The 15,355-nt window shown below is 41.2% G+C and overlaps 2 protein-coding genes across 4 annotated transcripts in view; one reads left to right on the top strand and one right to left on the bottom strand.

Annotated features, from left to right (window-relative positions):
* myo1ca (myosin Ic, paralog a) overlaps nucleotides 1-8,438 on the bottom strand; it is a 28,170-nt gene extending 19,732 nt beyond the window's left edge. The window contains exon 1 of one of the 2 annotated variants that reach the window (XM_083530797.1): nucleotides 8,070-8,438. Coding sequence is in view for 1 of the 2 variants with exons in the window: in XM_083530796.1 (XP_083386922.1) it covers nucleotides 2,237-2,254 (18 nt within the window). In the remaining variant the exon portion in view is untranslated. Of the gene's footprint in view, nucleotides 1-2,236; nucleotides 3,011-8,069 lie in introns of those variants that run through there. The other variant, XM_083530796.1, reaches the window with a different exon arrangement.
* A 623-nt stretch (nucleotides 8,439-9,061) lies between these two features.
* On the top strand, nucleotides 9,062-14,972 carry chrm1b (cholinergic receptor, muscarinic 1b). Of its 2 annotated transcripts, XM_083530829.1 has the most exons (4): nucleotides 9,062-9,758; nucleotides 9,819-9,870; nucleotides 10,095-11,620; nucleotides 12,879-14,972. In XM_083530829.1, the coding sequence occupies exon 4, from the start codon at nucleotides 12,923-12,925 to the stop codon at nucleotides 14,492-14,494; it is 1,572 nt and encodes a 523-aa protein (XP_083386955.1). In that variant the 5' UTR covers nucleotides 9,062-9,758; nucleotides 9,819-9,870; nucleotides 10,095-11,620; nucleotides 12,879-12,922; the 3' UTR covers nucleotides 14,495-14,972. The 2 variants fall into 2 exon arrangements, with proteins under 2 accessions (XP_083386955.1, XP_083386954.1); XM_083530828.1 differs by having other exon boundaries at nucleotides 9,062-9,764; nucleotides 10,095-14,972.
* The last annotated feature ends 383 nt before the right edge of the window (nucleotides 14,973-15,355 follow it).

Raw genomic sequence — 15,355 nt, 5'->3', positions numbered from 1 at the left:
TTTCACAACGTCCACTGTGTTTGCATAAAAAGGCTCTTAGACCATTTAATTGATGACTTCTCATAAATAAATAAAAAATCTAATAAATATATATATAAAAAAACAATCTCATTATGACTTAAAAAAGTCGTTATGGCGCTAAGTATCAGTTCTAACTTGTTAGCAAAGTGCAAGAACGCTAAATAGAGCAGTAACGTCTTGTGCATCCTGTGCTAGATTTACAGCTACAGCGTTTCTCTGAAGGCCCTGGTAGATTTAGCGCTCACATCTGCACTGTTATTCCAGCACGATGGATTTTTCCAGGTAGGAACCAACGCGTGGCAAATCGGCATCACTTTAACATCTGGTTTTGTACAGTGTACATATGGAAGCACTTTTTACAACCGAGCGCTGTGGAGAAACACTCGATTTGTGTTTAGACTCGCGAGAGGAACGTCAGCTGTTTGAAAGAAGGTTCTGAACTCTAAGATAACATCTCAAAATGGTTGTTATTTCAGAGGATTTATGCAACGCAGTGTCAGTGTGAGTAATAATAATGTAAATAAAGCACTTGCAGCAGAAACCTGCTAGAGCTGCTGTTATAGAATATGGACCAGCAGCTACTGACCAATCAGCTTGGAGAATCCAACAGCACTCTTTAATTCCTCGGGGAGGTTTAATGTGGCTGTGTGTCAATCTGAATATCAGCCCTTGTGTCACCATAAAGCATTTACTCTATTAACCTCAAACTAATTTGTGTTCAATCATAAGAGTTTCTTTATATTAACTAGTTTAAAATGTATTTATTGTAATCAGTCACAGTTTCGAGATGAAAACTAAAGCAGCTCTAGCCCTAACCACTTACCACAGTCTTCATCCTGCATTATTTTTCTTTGTGACTGCATTACCATGTGATCTTAATACACACATATCATCTACAAATCCTGTTACTCATGCTGTTTTGAGAGAATTTGGACATGGGCCTTTCTGCTTTTAGAAGCCTTTTGGCTTTCCCATATAAGGGTCTTTCTTTCTGCTTCACAGCCCTGATGAGGGCACTGTGTCCTGCGCCCTTACACCAAACCCGACTGCCTCCTGCACACTGACTGGGATTGTGGGAAAGAATTTACTGCTTGAGATTATGAAAGAATCCTGAAATCATCTCCAGACAGTACAAAAGGGTAATGGAGCAACGGCTAAAGCCTGCAGTGCAGATGCTGGTTCAGACGCTCGAGCGCACGCACGCACGGACACACACACACAGACACACACACACACACACACACACACACACACACACACACACTAACCTTAACCCTCAGTACAACACTAATCATAATCTCAGTAATCCTAAACTTAATGTCACAGTAACCCTAAACTTAATCTCAATCCTAACTACAGTAACCCTAAACTTAATCTCAATCCTAACCACAGTAAACCTAATCTTAATCTCAATCCTAACCACAGTAAACCTAATCTTAATCTCAATCCTAACCATACTAACCCTGATCCTGAAATCAATCTTAACCACAGTAACCCTGAACTTAATCTCAATCCTAACCATACTAACCCTGATCCTAATCTCAATCCTAACCACAGTAACCCTAAATTTTATCTCAATCCTAACCACAGTAAACCTAATCTTAATCTCAATCCTAACCATACTAACCCTGATCCTAATCTCAATCCTAACCACAGTAACCCTAAACTTAATCTCAATCCTAACCACAGTAAACCTAATCCTAATATCAATCCTAACCACAGTAAACCTAATCCTAATCTCAATCCTAACCACAGTAAACCTAAACTTAATCTCAATCCTAACCACAGTAACCCTCATCCTAATCTCAATCCTAACCACAGTAAACCTAAACTTAATCTCAATCCTAACCACAGTAACCCTGATCCTAATCTCAATCCTAACCACAGTAAACCTAATCCTAATCTCAAACCTAACCACAGTAAACCTAATCCTAATCTCAATCCTAACCCAATCTTACATTTATTATGATTAACCCTAAACCCATGAATCTTAATCCCAACGTCATATCCTTAAATTTAACTCATTTAATGTTAGTCTTAACCTCATAATACTTAATAAACCAATTTAATTTTAAACTAGGGGTAGTAAATATGAAAAATATAAAATATCAAAATATTTGTCCCCAACAAACGACTAAATACCCCCCTGCGCACACACACACACACACACACACACACACACACGCAGAAAGAAAGACAGAAACACTTGTCTTACCCTGCCAATGTACCTCATTCTTCTCTTCTTTTGCCTCTCTCTTTCAGTAATCCTTCGTTTTTTCACACCAGTCCTTGCTTGTTAATCCTGCGAGTTTGTTTGACAGACGGTCAGCAGCACCTCAGCGAGTGTGTGCATCTCCTTACAGACGGCTCTTCCTTTAAAATTCTCTACCCAACACACTCTGAAAAACACACCGTCAAACCTGACCAGCTTTTCTACTTGCAGAAATCCTTCATCTCTACACTTAAACTCACTCTATCCCTCCCTCTCTCTCTCTCTCCCCCTCACATGAACGTGTTCCCTCTCTCCTGACGGAAAAACAGAGTAATGCACCCAAGCCTCTATAATGAGTGGATTTCAATTACGCTGCTCCCCTTTCTCTCTCTCTCTCTCTCTCTCTCTCTCTCTCTCTCTCTCTCTCTATCCTGAAACATTCGAGCAGCTGGAATGAGTCACTCTTTGAACAACAAATAAAAAGGAAAACCCAAGAAGAAAAACTTCATCCGTAGCAAAAGAGAGAGGACAGAGGACATGGGGTTACATGGGGGGAAAAAAAGGAATGAAAGTAGATTCCAGAAAAATCCACACAGTCTGCGGTGGCCTTCATCCCATCGCCATGAGCGCCATGTATCCAAAAGATCCAAACAAATCTCATGACTCCGCCTGAGAGCATTTTTCCCCTTTCCTTTCCACCCTTCTGTTCTCTCCCTCCCTCCTTCCCTCTCTCGCTCCAGCTTTTCCCCACTCCTTCACATGCCAGGACACATTAGTCTCACCCTCTGAGTTCACTTTTGTAGCAGTTTTTGTCTTTTTTTGTCTCTTGTTAGCAATCTTTCTGGAGTTCATGACTATTAGAGTCAAAATAAAACTTTTTTATAACTATTATTAATCTCATTTCTGCGGATACCTGAGAGGAAAATAAGGTTCAGGAAAGCGTGATACTGGTAGCTGCAGTTGATAAAAATGCAAACCAGAGTTGGATTTTCATATTTTAATAGAGCTGTAAACCTCCTCCTATGCTTGAGGGATCCTCCTTATGCCTGCTGTCTGTTATCAAGCACGTTTTTTTAAAAAGCTTTGTAACATGTTCTCCTCTCCTCTTCTAGTCATGGACATAATGATCATGACTTGTGATGTGTGTGTTTATGATGTGTGTGTGTGTGTGTGTGTGAAAGTTTTGGTGTTTATAATCAACACCAGCTCTAGGGTCAACAATCAACACCAGCATTTGGGTCAACAACCAGCCCCAGCTCTGGAGTTAACAACCAACCCCAACTCTTAGATCTACCACACTTAACACCAGCTCGAAGATCTACAACCAACACCAGGCGCACAAAAACCCTAACATTTCTGATGTTTTCCTCTTGACTCCAGGCCATTGATAGCAATGACATCAAGATACATTTCGTGCCAGTATGTTTTTCTCTCCTTCAGCAACCAGAAAAGATCCAACCCTGCATGCTTCAGCCTTACCAAGACAAATATTAAAATTTGTTGCACAACACGCATTAATCAGCATGTATGTGGAAAAGGTAGAAAGCTCTCATGAAACTACGTCCCAGTTACAGCCACAGTTTGGCCAAAGATGCAATACAACAAACAATTTCTTCTAAGAGCAGAGTGATCCCTTATACAGGAAGTTTTATACTCGCTGTATCTGTAAGAATACTCTAGCTCACTAGTTCTTGAGACTTTATTGCGTTATGGTGTCGCATTTCTGAGCAACCAGCAAACATGATCTGACTGATGGGCAAGGAATTTATCACTGAATCAGCAGTTCCACTACGGCACGCTTCACCAACTGGAAACCATTCATCATTGTCGTTTTTATCGCCATCGTCGTCATCAAGGCATATATTTATTAGATTGATGGCGGTTGCTTAATTGAAGCAATGTGAACACTTCAGAAGATAAAAAGGTCAACACACACACACACACACACACACACACACACACACACACACACAGCAGGGGAGAATAAATTATTCATAGCCGTGCTCATGACCAGCACTTTGTGATGATTGGCAGGGTAACCATAGAGACCAGCAACAAATACACACACACACACACACACACACACACACACACACACACACACACACACACACACACACACATACACACACACACACACACACACACACAAAAACACACACTTAAGAGTTATTACATAACCAGTCTTAGGATTCAAATATGATGAAATGCAGAGTAAACAAGACTAGAAACAAAACCATCTTTGTCTTTCCTCCTTACACACTGACCTGACACACACACACACACACACACACACACACACACACACACACACACACACTTTCTCTGTGTGTATCAGGTTAGATCTTTGGCTCAGGTTAACAGTTTCATATTTGGTCAGTGAAGCCAAGTTCGGTTTTGCATCAATGTCTCTTTTTTTTTTTTTCCTGAACGACGATCTTACCAAACACAGACTCACAGATCTTACCAACAGCAACCCCCCGTCCCTAAGATCCCTGGTGACGAATTTTTAGACTTTTATTAATGCGGGTTGTGAAATAAATGTCCGAATCCCTTTCCAATCCCCCGTTTTTTTACAAGTCTACAAAAACAGTCTTGGAGGAGATCTTGAACAGGTTCCTCTCCTGCCTCACGACGACACTCAGGACACGGTTCAGGCCGCCAAAACAAAGAAATATGCGCCAAAAAATCATTAAAATGCTCATGGCAGTAAATAAACACGTTTACAAACCCAGTGGATGAGAATAGCAACATACAGTTTATTGCCCAGAGAAACATTGGCCCCCGAAATCAATTCATCAGGGCGTCTCAGAGCGATCTGACTTTCACGGTGCTCCTCATTTGTCCATCCTTCTAACATCCCAAGTCCTATTGTGTTTTTTATGCTCTCTGATCTCCGTTTTGTTTTTTGTACAGTTTTTCTCAGTTACTTTGAAGTTGTTGAACCTCCACATCATCATTTTTGCAAATCCATTTGTAATTGTTTACAAACAAGATCGTCAAAATGTTTATTCCCGTTGTCAGTATGACAGTTTCAGTGTTTCCTGATGTAAACAATGTTTTGAATTACAATGAGTGAAAATGCACAAATTCTACTGTATGAATTTCGACAGCACAAATGTACATGACTGTATGTGGGATATTGATTCCAAGAGTCTGGACATGATTCACATTTTTACTGTACTAGAGTTCAATCATTTCCTGTTTTTTTCAGAAATGATAATTCTGTGTTTCGCTTGTCACCAATTGAAGGTTAACGAGATTTAAATTTGACCTGTTTAAGAGAACGAGTTGATCATTGGTTGATCTTGATGCCGTACACTTGTCTTCATTGGTGACATTCAAAATTCATCTGCACAATTCTTCAAATTAAGACACATTTACAAAAAGAATAGAAATCTCAGCTTGATAGATTATAACGTCTGGTTTAAATCATTCGCGCATCCAATGAACTGATGCCGAGATGTTTCAGGGGTTTAAGTATATTCAAGTGAGAACCGGACTAATATATTTTTAACCGCATGACGTAAACAACAGACAATTGAATGCAATTAATTAAACAAACGTGCCAAAGCTTTTTCAATTTGTTCAAAGTGATGAGAAATTGTTTCTATGACACGTGACGACATGATGTGAAGGTTGAACAAGTGGTTTTGAGAATTTTATGTCCGATCTGAGAAACGCGCCAAAGCAACTGAGAATAACTGTAATGTTCGGAGTCTGCTGGGAATGAACAGCCCTCTCATGTCCTACAGTAGACCTTTTCATTACCCCACTCTCACCTTACCCGTGCATTCAATCAGGATACTCACAAAGGAAAAGTCCTCGAGCGTGGCCGAGCTGAGCGAGAGACGGAGCTGTGTCGGCGAGTGTAATCGCTAAAGTGAGCTCAGAGTGTAATGAATGTGAGTGTACACAGGGCTATTCATGAGCATGGAGCAGTGAAGTGAAGCGAGCATGCAGAGCAACTATCACTCAGGAGATCACTCACACACACAGGTTTTCTCCTCGACTGGTGATCGTTGCAGGGCACAGGGCAAAACCTGTGTTGACTTGGGGATAAAACGTAAAAAGAACGTTGGCATGCACAGTTGCTATACCTACCACCTTCTCCATCGTGGTGTGCTTGAGAGAAATAGAAAAGACAACAGTTAGCTCAAGAGAGGCAACACCTTCAGTCAGAGCTGATCCAAAAAAGAAAGCGTTTTCTTATACTTATACCCCGGGAAACAGGAAGTCCATTCAAGGTGCCAATATTTGCGTCACATGGTCCTTAGAATAAATTTAGTTTAATTAATAATGGGATTCCTTTAATGTTTTTAAAGATAATTGACCACAGACCATTAAAACACACACACACACACTCAGACACACACACCAATCTTTCAAACACGGTTCTGCTATTGAAGGGTGGAGTTCTCTTCCATAATCCGTGGTCACTCTGTGGGCCGGAGTCAGAAAGAGAAGTTAAACACATCCTGAGAGTTCATGAAACTGCAAGATAAACACCTCAAGATGAGATTCGTTGTGTGCCTTCACATTGCACGGGTCCTCAAACACACTCCAGTGAAGGTGGGAGCTTTGGATCTCCAGGTTGTGAGTTCAAATCACAGCCACAACAAGCTGCTACTCCTGGGCCCCTGAGCAAGGCCCTTAACCCCATAGCTGAATGAATGGGATAAATGTAAGGCGCTGTGGATAAGGGCTGTGAATGAAAATGGAAGCATATTTCTGTTGAGAAATGCCTAAAGATCTGTGCAGAACTATTTAGGTTTTTTTTTAGATCTCCACCCTGGCACCCTGTGGGGTTGTAAAACAGGAGCACAATGAAGTGTGTGTTAGAATGAGAGAAAACGAGGGAGAGAGTATATGAAAAAATATGTAGGTCAGATTTAGAACTATGGCTGCAAAATATGTCAGTTGGGTCAACCTGAGATCCATCAATGGTAACATCTGGGGAAAAGGTCAAATATGATGAATTTAAGGAATATCAAATATTCTGAAATATTCTATATGAAGAAAAGAAAAAACACTCTCTTTCGTCAGAAACGCAAGATCAACCAGCGTAACACTTCAACGCCCATCAGGAGCTCTCCTGTCAATCACAGCGACGCCAGCCAATCACTGGCTTCTGTAAGCTCGGGTATGTAGAAGAGGACAGAAAGCACATATGTCAGAATTGGCTTTTGGACTTCCATCACATGTCCCTGTAGATAACAAGGGTTTTACTGCGTGTTGTAGTTCGCAGAATTTGGGGACTGAAGTGAATTATGTTAATTTGATGCTGTTATTCTGGAAGTTGGACATTTGTTCTCAGAACATTTTAGTTGTAGAATCTCAGAGAAAGTCATTAAGTCCTTAGTTTTGTATTATATGACATTAATTGAGTAATAATAATAAACTAATTTAAATATTCAATAAAAAAAACAATAAAACCACTTTCTATTAATAAGTTAATAACAATATATTTCTTTTTAACTTGATTTATTTTCTACAAATCGTTTTTTTATTACAAAATACATTCAAAGGTTTTGACCATTAAAAAAAAAACACACTTCCTTTCAGAAAATTTCAATTTACATAGAAATATAAGTTCACGAATATTTATTTGGAAACACATTCATAAGTGTATACAGATAAAATAATGAAACTTATAAATGTTAAAAGTTTGCATCATTCGTGACAGAAAAATTAAGAGTAAAAAATAAGCAAATTATTCGATAAATAAGCGGATAAACGGAATGAAATGTGTGTCGCAAAAATATCGCTTTTTAAATAGTTATTTTTATCATATTTATAAATAAATATATATATTTTTTTGGGTTTTTTTTTTTACCTGGTTTGTCAGGTGAAGGCTCGAGCCCTCCTGCCAGAGACGACCGTTACGCCGTGCGCGCGCGCTTCACGTCTCTCTTCACCTGCAGAGCGGCACGAGGGAACCACGTGACTCCTCGCGGGGGGGTAATAATAATAATAATAATAATAATAATAATAATAATAATAATAATAAAGTAAAATAGAGAATACGTGGAGGACACGTTCTTCTCTGTAGGCTTCTCTCCGTCTGTCTGTGCTTTGTTTTTCTGCAGCTGTCTTCTATCGCATGGGAATCTTTCTCTTTTTTCTTTTCTTTTCTCTTTCTTTTCCAGAGATTCTCCACACCCAACACATGAACCGTTTTCACAAATGGCTTCCTGTCATTCTCTTTCCAGAAAAACAGACAGTGAGGGAGATCTTAACGACTCTTATTTTCCGCTATGGGACACCGTCTATTGTTCATGGTTTGGTCTCTGTTAGATCCTCATGGACAAAACAATATTACAGTCCAGTATTACAGAAACATCCATATGAAGATGAGGTTCTCTTAAGAGTCTGGTTCCTTTCAAGGGTTCTTCCTCATACCATCTCAGAGAGTTCTGACCACTGGATCACTGATATACTTTGGTTGGTTGGTTGGTTGGTTGGATTAGATTAGATTAGATTAGATTAGATAGATAGATAGATAGATAGATAGATAGATAGATAGATAGATAGATAGATAGATAGATAGATAGATAGATAGATAGATAGATAGATAGATAGATAGATAGATAGATAGACTACTCCCAATGCAGCATCATTATGATTTCTGTTTCATGGACCTTCCACAACATTAATCTACTAATAAACTAATAAAATAAAGAGCATGATTTCCTTCTTTCTCTATCTCAAACATTTAGAACGAGAGAGAGAGAGAGAGAGAGAGAGAGAGAGAGAGAGAGAGAGAGAGAGAGATCATGTTTTTTTCTGGATAGTAATAGATAGATCTGGATAGTAATCACATCTAAACCATGACATTGGATTTCATCTGTAATTAATATAATCAGCGTCCATCTGTGAACAGTTTGTAACCTCAACAATGACTGAACTGTAATGAGTGGACATTCGGTGTCACCCTGATGGAGATGGGTTCCCTTTTTGAGTCTGGTCCCGTTCAAGGTTTTGTCCTCATATTGTCTCAGGGCGTTTCATCTCCGTGGTCTGGTTCACTCATTAGGAATCAGCTTCTAAGGATAAATGTATGACCTTTTAAACACGTATTCTGAATCGATTTATTTGCGACTTCCAAACTTCCATGCAGCAGATGAAGTGAACACAAGAGTGTGTAGATCTTGGAAACTACACTCCCAATGCGTTTTAGTCAAAAGAAAGCATCTGGTGCCCCCTACAGGTAAACAGAAATACCTCTTTTGATGGCGTGACCTCGTGTGAGTCATTTTTGTTTTAGTCTTCATCATTTCATAATCAATTTTTTTTAGTTTGTTTTTTTTATTGTGTTCTGTTGTGTTTTCTATTCACTTTTCCCTGAATATTATTTACACTGTTTTGGCAAAACTATTGGGACACCTGACTTTTCCAGCCAGACACCATTGTATAGAATGTTGTTGGATGCAGTTGCATGAAATTTCCACTTCAGGCCAGGAATGGATAGTGTGAGAATAAAAAGGTTATGGAGCTCCATACACAAGTGTGTGTGTGTGTGTGTGTGTGTGTGTGTGTGTGTGTGTGTGTGTGTGTGTGTTTGGGGGGGGGGGGCGGGGGGGAGTGGGCAGCTATGCCTCACTTTTGCTTGTATTAAAGTCTCAAAACATGATTATGTATATACACACACACACACACACACACACACACACACACACACACACACAAGCCCATGCACACTAGCCATTCCTCTTCCTCCTCAGTAAACTAAAGCTCATCGTATTACATAAACAGGACTCACTGTGTGGCCTCTGACACACACACACACACACACACACACACACACCTAAGAACGTCCCGTTTTACATGTAGTTCCCTTTTTTGTTATAATGACCTTCAGTCTTCTGGGAAGATGTTCCACTAGGTTTGTGTGGAGATTCTTGCAGCCACAAGGGTGATGGTAAAGTCAGATTCTGATGAAGGTGAGATGAGGAGGCCTGTGGTGCAGTCAGCATTCACATTCATCCCAGAGGGTCTTCAGTAGGGTTCAAGTGAAGGTTAAATGTGTGTCTCCAACATATTGCACGAAAAGTCAGGTTCGCCATATATAGCATTCCGGGTTTAGCTAATATTATCCGCCATCTTTAATTATCTTCCATCGGCCCAAAGTGAAGGATCCTCCTTTAAACAAACACACTCCGCTATTCTTCCTCGCTCAGAATCTTCCCCGGTTCGCACCTGAGGAAATTGAAAACAGTTTTACGACGGGTTCGGCGAAATGAGAACTTTACAACACGCATATGAGCTGGAGGGTCGTTCGCTAGCTGGCGTTTGCCGAGCAAATACAGCGAGCGCTTTTTACTGTAATTACGTGCACACAGTCCAACATGGCGCCTGAGGAAATTAGCTGTGATTGGACGTCACTGAGGGGGTTAGCAGGTGTGATTAGCGTTTATTGCTCGTCCTGGCGTAAACAGCAGTGTGTGTCAGGGAGTCATAAACACCGCGATATTATACATCAGGGGTGAAATGATATCAGAGCAGGACGACCTGAAAAATAACGATATTTCTCAAAAAAAAATTTGTGTGTGGATTTGTTTAATACAAATTATAAAAAAAAAATTTCGACATTGAGTCTGAATCAATTTTGATGCTTGGACCCCTAAATATAAAGCTTTAAATATAAAGCCTTCTTTCTTCCCTTCAGTCTTTCTTTTGGCCTTTCCTTTTTTCTTTCCATCCTTATGTGTTCTTCCTTCAGTCCTTCTTTCTTCCCTTCCATGTCTTTATCTTTCTTCCCCTTTCTTCTTTCTTCCCCTTTCATCCTTCTGTCTTTCCTTACACCCATTCTTTTTGTCTTTACTTTCTACAGTCCTTCGTTTTATACTTCCATCCTTCTGTCTGTCCTTCCCTTCCATTCTTTTGTTTTTACTGCTTTCTTTTTTTTCTCACCATCCTTCCTTCACTCCTTCTTTCTTCCCTTTCCATTCTTCCTTTTGTCTTTACTTACTTTGACCCTTCTTTCTTCCCTCCCACCTTTTTTTTTTTGCAGAGGGTAAACACGGCCCGAGCAGACACCTGCGGCTCATCACCAGCTTCCCGCCGGTGGCGCATGTGTGCGCCTTCCACACTGATTCTGACAGTTAGCTCTGAACCTCTGGCGTGTTAGGACACAGCTGAAGCAAGCTCGTGCCCTCAGGGTTGTTCTTTCTTTTCTCCCCCCCTTTAACTCAGTCCACTGCATGGATATTATACAAAGGGTTAAACTCATCAGGATGTGGGTTAAAAGACACCCAAAGTTTTGAAATTATTGAGGGAATGTGCAGCGAAATTTCTGAACAAGGTGGCAGAGATCTGATGATGCTGGACGAGGAAGCGGTTTACTTTTCCACTTTTCATCACTGGCTGAAAGAGTCTTGGGAAATGGTAAGTGTGGACAATGCAATTATAGTTTATGTAGATTTTAATTTATATATATAAATTTATACTGTGAATAGGTAGTAGTAAATCTACAAAAATTCTGCCTCAGGGTACGAAGGTAAGATTTATTTTATAGACTGTCTTCTGATTTTGGTGTAACTACTGTACTACAAAGCATAGTAGTGTTTGGTTCTGGTTTGAGATCAAATTAGAAAAATACATTTAAAAAAGGAATCGATATTACAGTATCTAAGAGGAGGAGGGGTTGGGGTTGACTAATCCAGTCTCCGAAAAGAACAGGCCGAGATGAATCATGCGAGAATGTTTGAAATGGCATTAGCTACAACGCGGCTCTGACGACGCGGAAGACAAATGAACCATCACGGCCGAATATCAACCCAGACGCACTCTATTCTGCTTAAATAAACTGAGCACGCCGGAGGGTTTACTGACCCACTTGTGCGTGTAAAGCACAAAAAATTAAAAATTAAAAACGAAAAAAACAAACGCCGCTCCAATTTAGGAAATGAGTCCAAAATCGGCCGTGCGATTCTATCACTTTGGTCTGACTGAGGGGCTGAAATATTAAATCCTTGCACTAATGTCACTGTTTTTAGCCTGGTTGAGGACACAGCTTTCTGACGTACGTGACCGTGCAAGTGCGACCCTTATTTCCCACCAGGTAATTAAAAGGCGACTTATCTTTAAGCAAATGTAGCCGGGTTAATGCAAGTCAACACGGCCCTGAGTACATCAAACAGAGCAGGTAAACGGAGGATGCTTCGTGTTCTTAACGAGTGACAATTGAGTATGTTTCATTTTAGGACTTGTTTTGATGAAGTGGCCATCAGATGGAATATGGCTTATCTAGAACGAGGTGATAACGTGTTTAGGGTTGGGTGCCGAAGGCTTCAAAACAAGCATATGTCAATAGTAATATCCACGTAAGTCTTCTGAGCAGTAGAACAGAGTATTGCCCCCTTCGCCAAACCCCCTCCCTTGTAATTTGGGTAAACATAAAACATATTAAACACACTTGGTTATAAAAGGAAGGTTTCACAAGCAGCCAGCGAACTGTTGATTTGCACGTTTAATTCCAGTACTGTCATTTAGTTTGCCAAGATCTTTAAATGTGTAAGAGTGAACGAAAATTCCTGGCACAAAGAGGACTCTCATTTCAGTGTGGTCTTGATAAACCTTTTATGAGGTCCCCGTGTTATTGCGCTTAACTAAAAACCTACCTATGTTCTCTTGTTCTCATCAGAAAAATGAGGAACCGCCACATTCTCCGAAAGGCAGCCACACCGGATGCTAGACTCTCAAACACTACTGACGAACAAGCCTTTTCCTCAAGAACTTCATGGTGGAAAAACCATGAGCCACACCTGCGAATCCCAGGCCTCCAACACGACGGTAGATCTTGGACCACTGGGAGGTCATCATCCTTGGGAGGTGGCCTTAATCGTTCTTGTGACAGGAACACTGTCGTTCATCACCATCGTGGGCAACTTGTTAGTGCTCGTCTCCTTCCGGCTCAACCGGAAACTAAGAACCATTAGTAACTATTATCTCTTGAGTTTGGCAATTGCTGATTTGATCTTGGGCACAGTCTCTATGAACCTCTATACAGCCAATATCATAATGGGTCGCTGGATGTTGGGACATTTGGCATGTGATCTCTGGTTGGCATTAGACTATGTTGCGAGCAACGCTTCCGTCATGAACCTCCTAGTAATTAGCTTCGACAGGTACTTTTCCGTAACCAGACCATTAACATATCGAGCCAAACGGACACCCAGAAAAGCGGCGGCACTGATCACATTAGCATGGGTGGTTTCTTTTGTACTTTGGGCACCTGCAATTTTGTTTTGGCCTGATTCCCAAGGCACACCAGAGGACAAGGTGAACTGCTCAATCCCATTTCTAACGGTGCCATCATTAACCGTTGGAACAGCCATAGCGGCTTTTTACCTCCCAGTCAGCATCATGATCATTTTGTACTGGCAAATTTACTGGGAGATTGAGAATAGAGCAAAAGGACTGGCCAAGTTTGTCGGGTCTGTCGGTAGTAGTCAGAGTAGCTCAGTAAAAGTAGACAACAAGTGGTCCAACAGTACCCGGAGCAGTCTGAGCAGCTCCACTGAGACACATCCAAGAAAGGCTCGAGAGCTTGCTGGGAAAACATCAGTTGGGTGCTTTCCAGCAAGACAAAAGCAGGAACTTCCTTTGTTTTTGGGAAATCCAGCCATTCTGCCACCACCAAGCAAAACCAATTACAGAGAGGCCTGCAGCAGCAGCAGATGGAACATCGAGGATGATGACGAGGCTGGGACGTCATCGACGAGCGAGGAAGAGCAAAAACACGATCGCGAAGCAACTACAGCGTCGACATCGAACCCTGCGGTAATTAAGCTCAAGGAGCTGCAGGAAATTCCAGCGTTAGCTGCACATGTTGCCGATCCATTATCCGGTCAACCCTCCAGGCATCTTTCGCTAAAAAAGAACAGGCTGCTGGACCTGAGCCTCCCAAAGCAGCCCAAAAGCAAAAGGCGAATCAACACGATCATCCGGGAAAAGAAAGCCGCACAGACGCTGAGTGCTATCTTACTGGCTTTTATCCTCACATGGACGCCATACAACATCATGGTCCTGGCGTCCATTTCATACTGCGTCCCCGAAAAGCTGTGGCAACTGGGATACTGGTTGTGCTACGTCAACAGCACAGTCAACCCCATGTGCTATGCTCTCTGTAACGAGTCCTTCCGGGCCACTTTTAAAACGCTGCTACTTTGTCGACGTGGAGATGCCAAAAAGTGGCAAACAAGTGACCAGAGCCGTCATGCCTCCGTGAAGCCAAACAAGTCATGCAGCACGGTATGAAGAAGAAACTGCATTGATGTAAAAACCTTGATGTAAAAAAGAACCAGAGTTTGCCCACTCAGAGGGTTGTTCTGCATGACCAGGTACCTGGTCAAAAAGCATTGAAAGCTTGTTCTGGATAATATATGCCTGAACATGAGGGGCCACCAGGGTACTTCCTCTTGTTCCCTGACTTCTCGCAGGCTACATTTAGATATATTTTGCTCTGTTTATGAAAGCACTGCTATGCTCAATGTCTTTCGTCCATCATCCGGCAGTGTATCTTTCACAATTCCTGCCTACCAACTTGAACGCCTCGGCTGTGTGCCATTTGAAGGAGAAAAAAGAAGGACAGGAAAAGATGACTAAAATAACAGGCTCTACTGTGTTTCCTTTACACGACCCCTTTGAATAAGTCGTTCCAGCGATTCCAAGATTCTTTCCATCGCCGGTAATCGCGCGAGCTACGCGACAGCTCCTTCCTTGTTATGAACTGACACAGAACTATGAACAAAAAAAAAAAAAAACACCAAATGTCACGAGCATGTTATATTTCATATTAATAATATAAAGGATATTTAATGAATCATGATGACCAGTGTTTGCTTTTGAGGTCATAACTAACAAGAACAGGCAAAACAAAAACAAACCATGCAGCCAAAAGTTTGCACCCCACCAACGATTGTCCTCAAGATGCAGTTAAAATAACACTTCCCCCTTCTTGTGAGGCTCCAGAAAGTGGGCATTTGTGTTTGTTCAGCTAAAAGAGATCAGGTACTAATGTTGAGTGGGGTGCAATCGGAGTTAGAGCTCATCCTAAAAGTCAATTTGGGCAAGTGGTCAGGGGTTCAAACCCCAGTATTGCTAAGCTCCCACTCTTTG

This window comes from Silurus aristotelis, assembly GCF_946808225.1.
Source record: "Silurus aristotelis genome assembly, chromosome: 26".
NCBI lineage: Eukaryota > Metazoa > Chordata > Actinopteri > Siluriformes > Siluridae > Silurus > Silurus aristotelis.
This window is presented reverse-complemented; position numbering and strand designations above follow the sequence as displayed.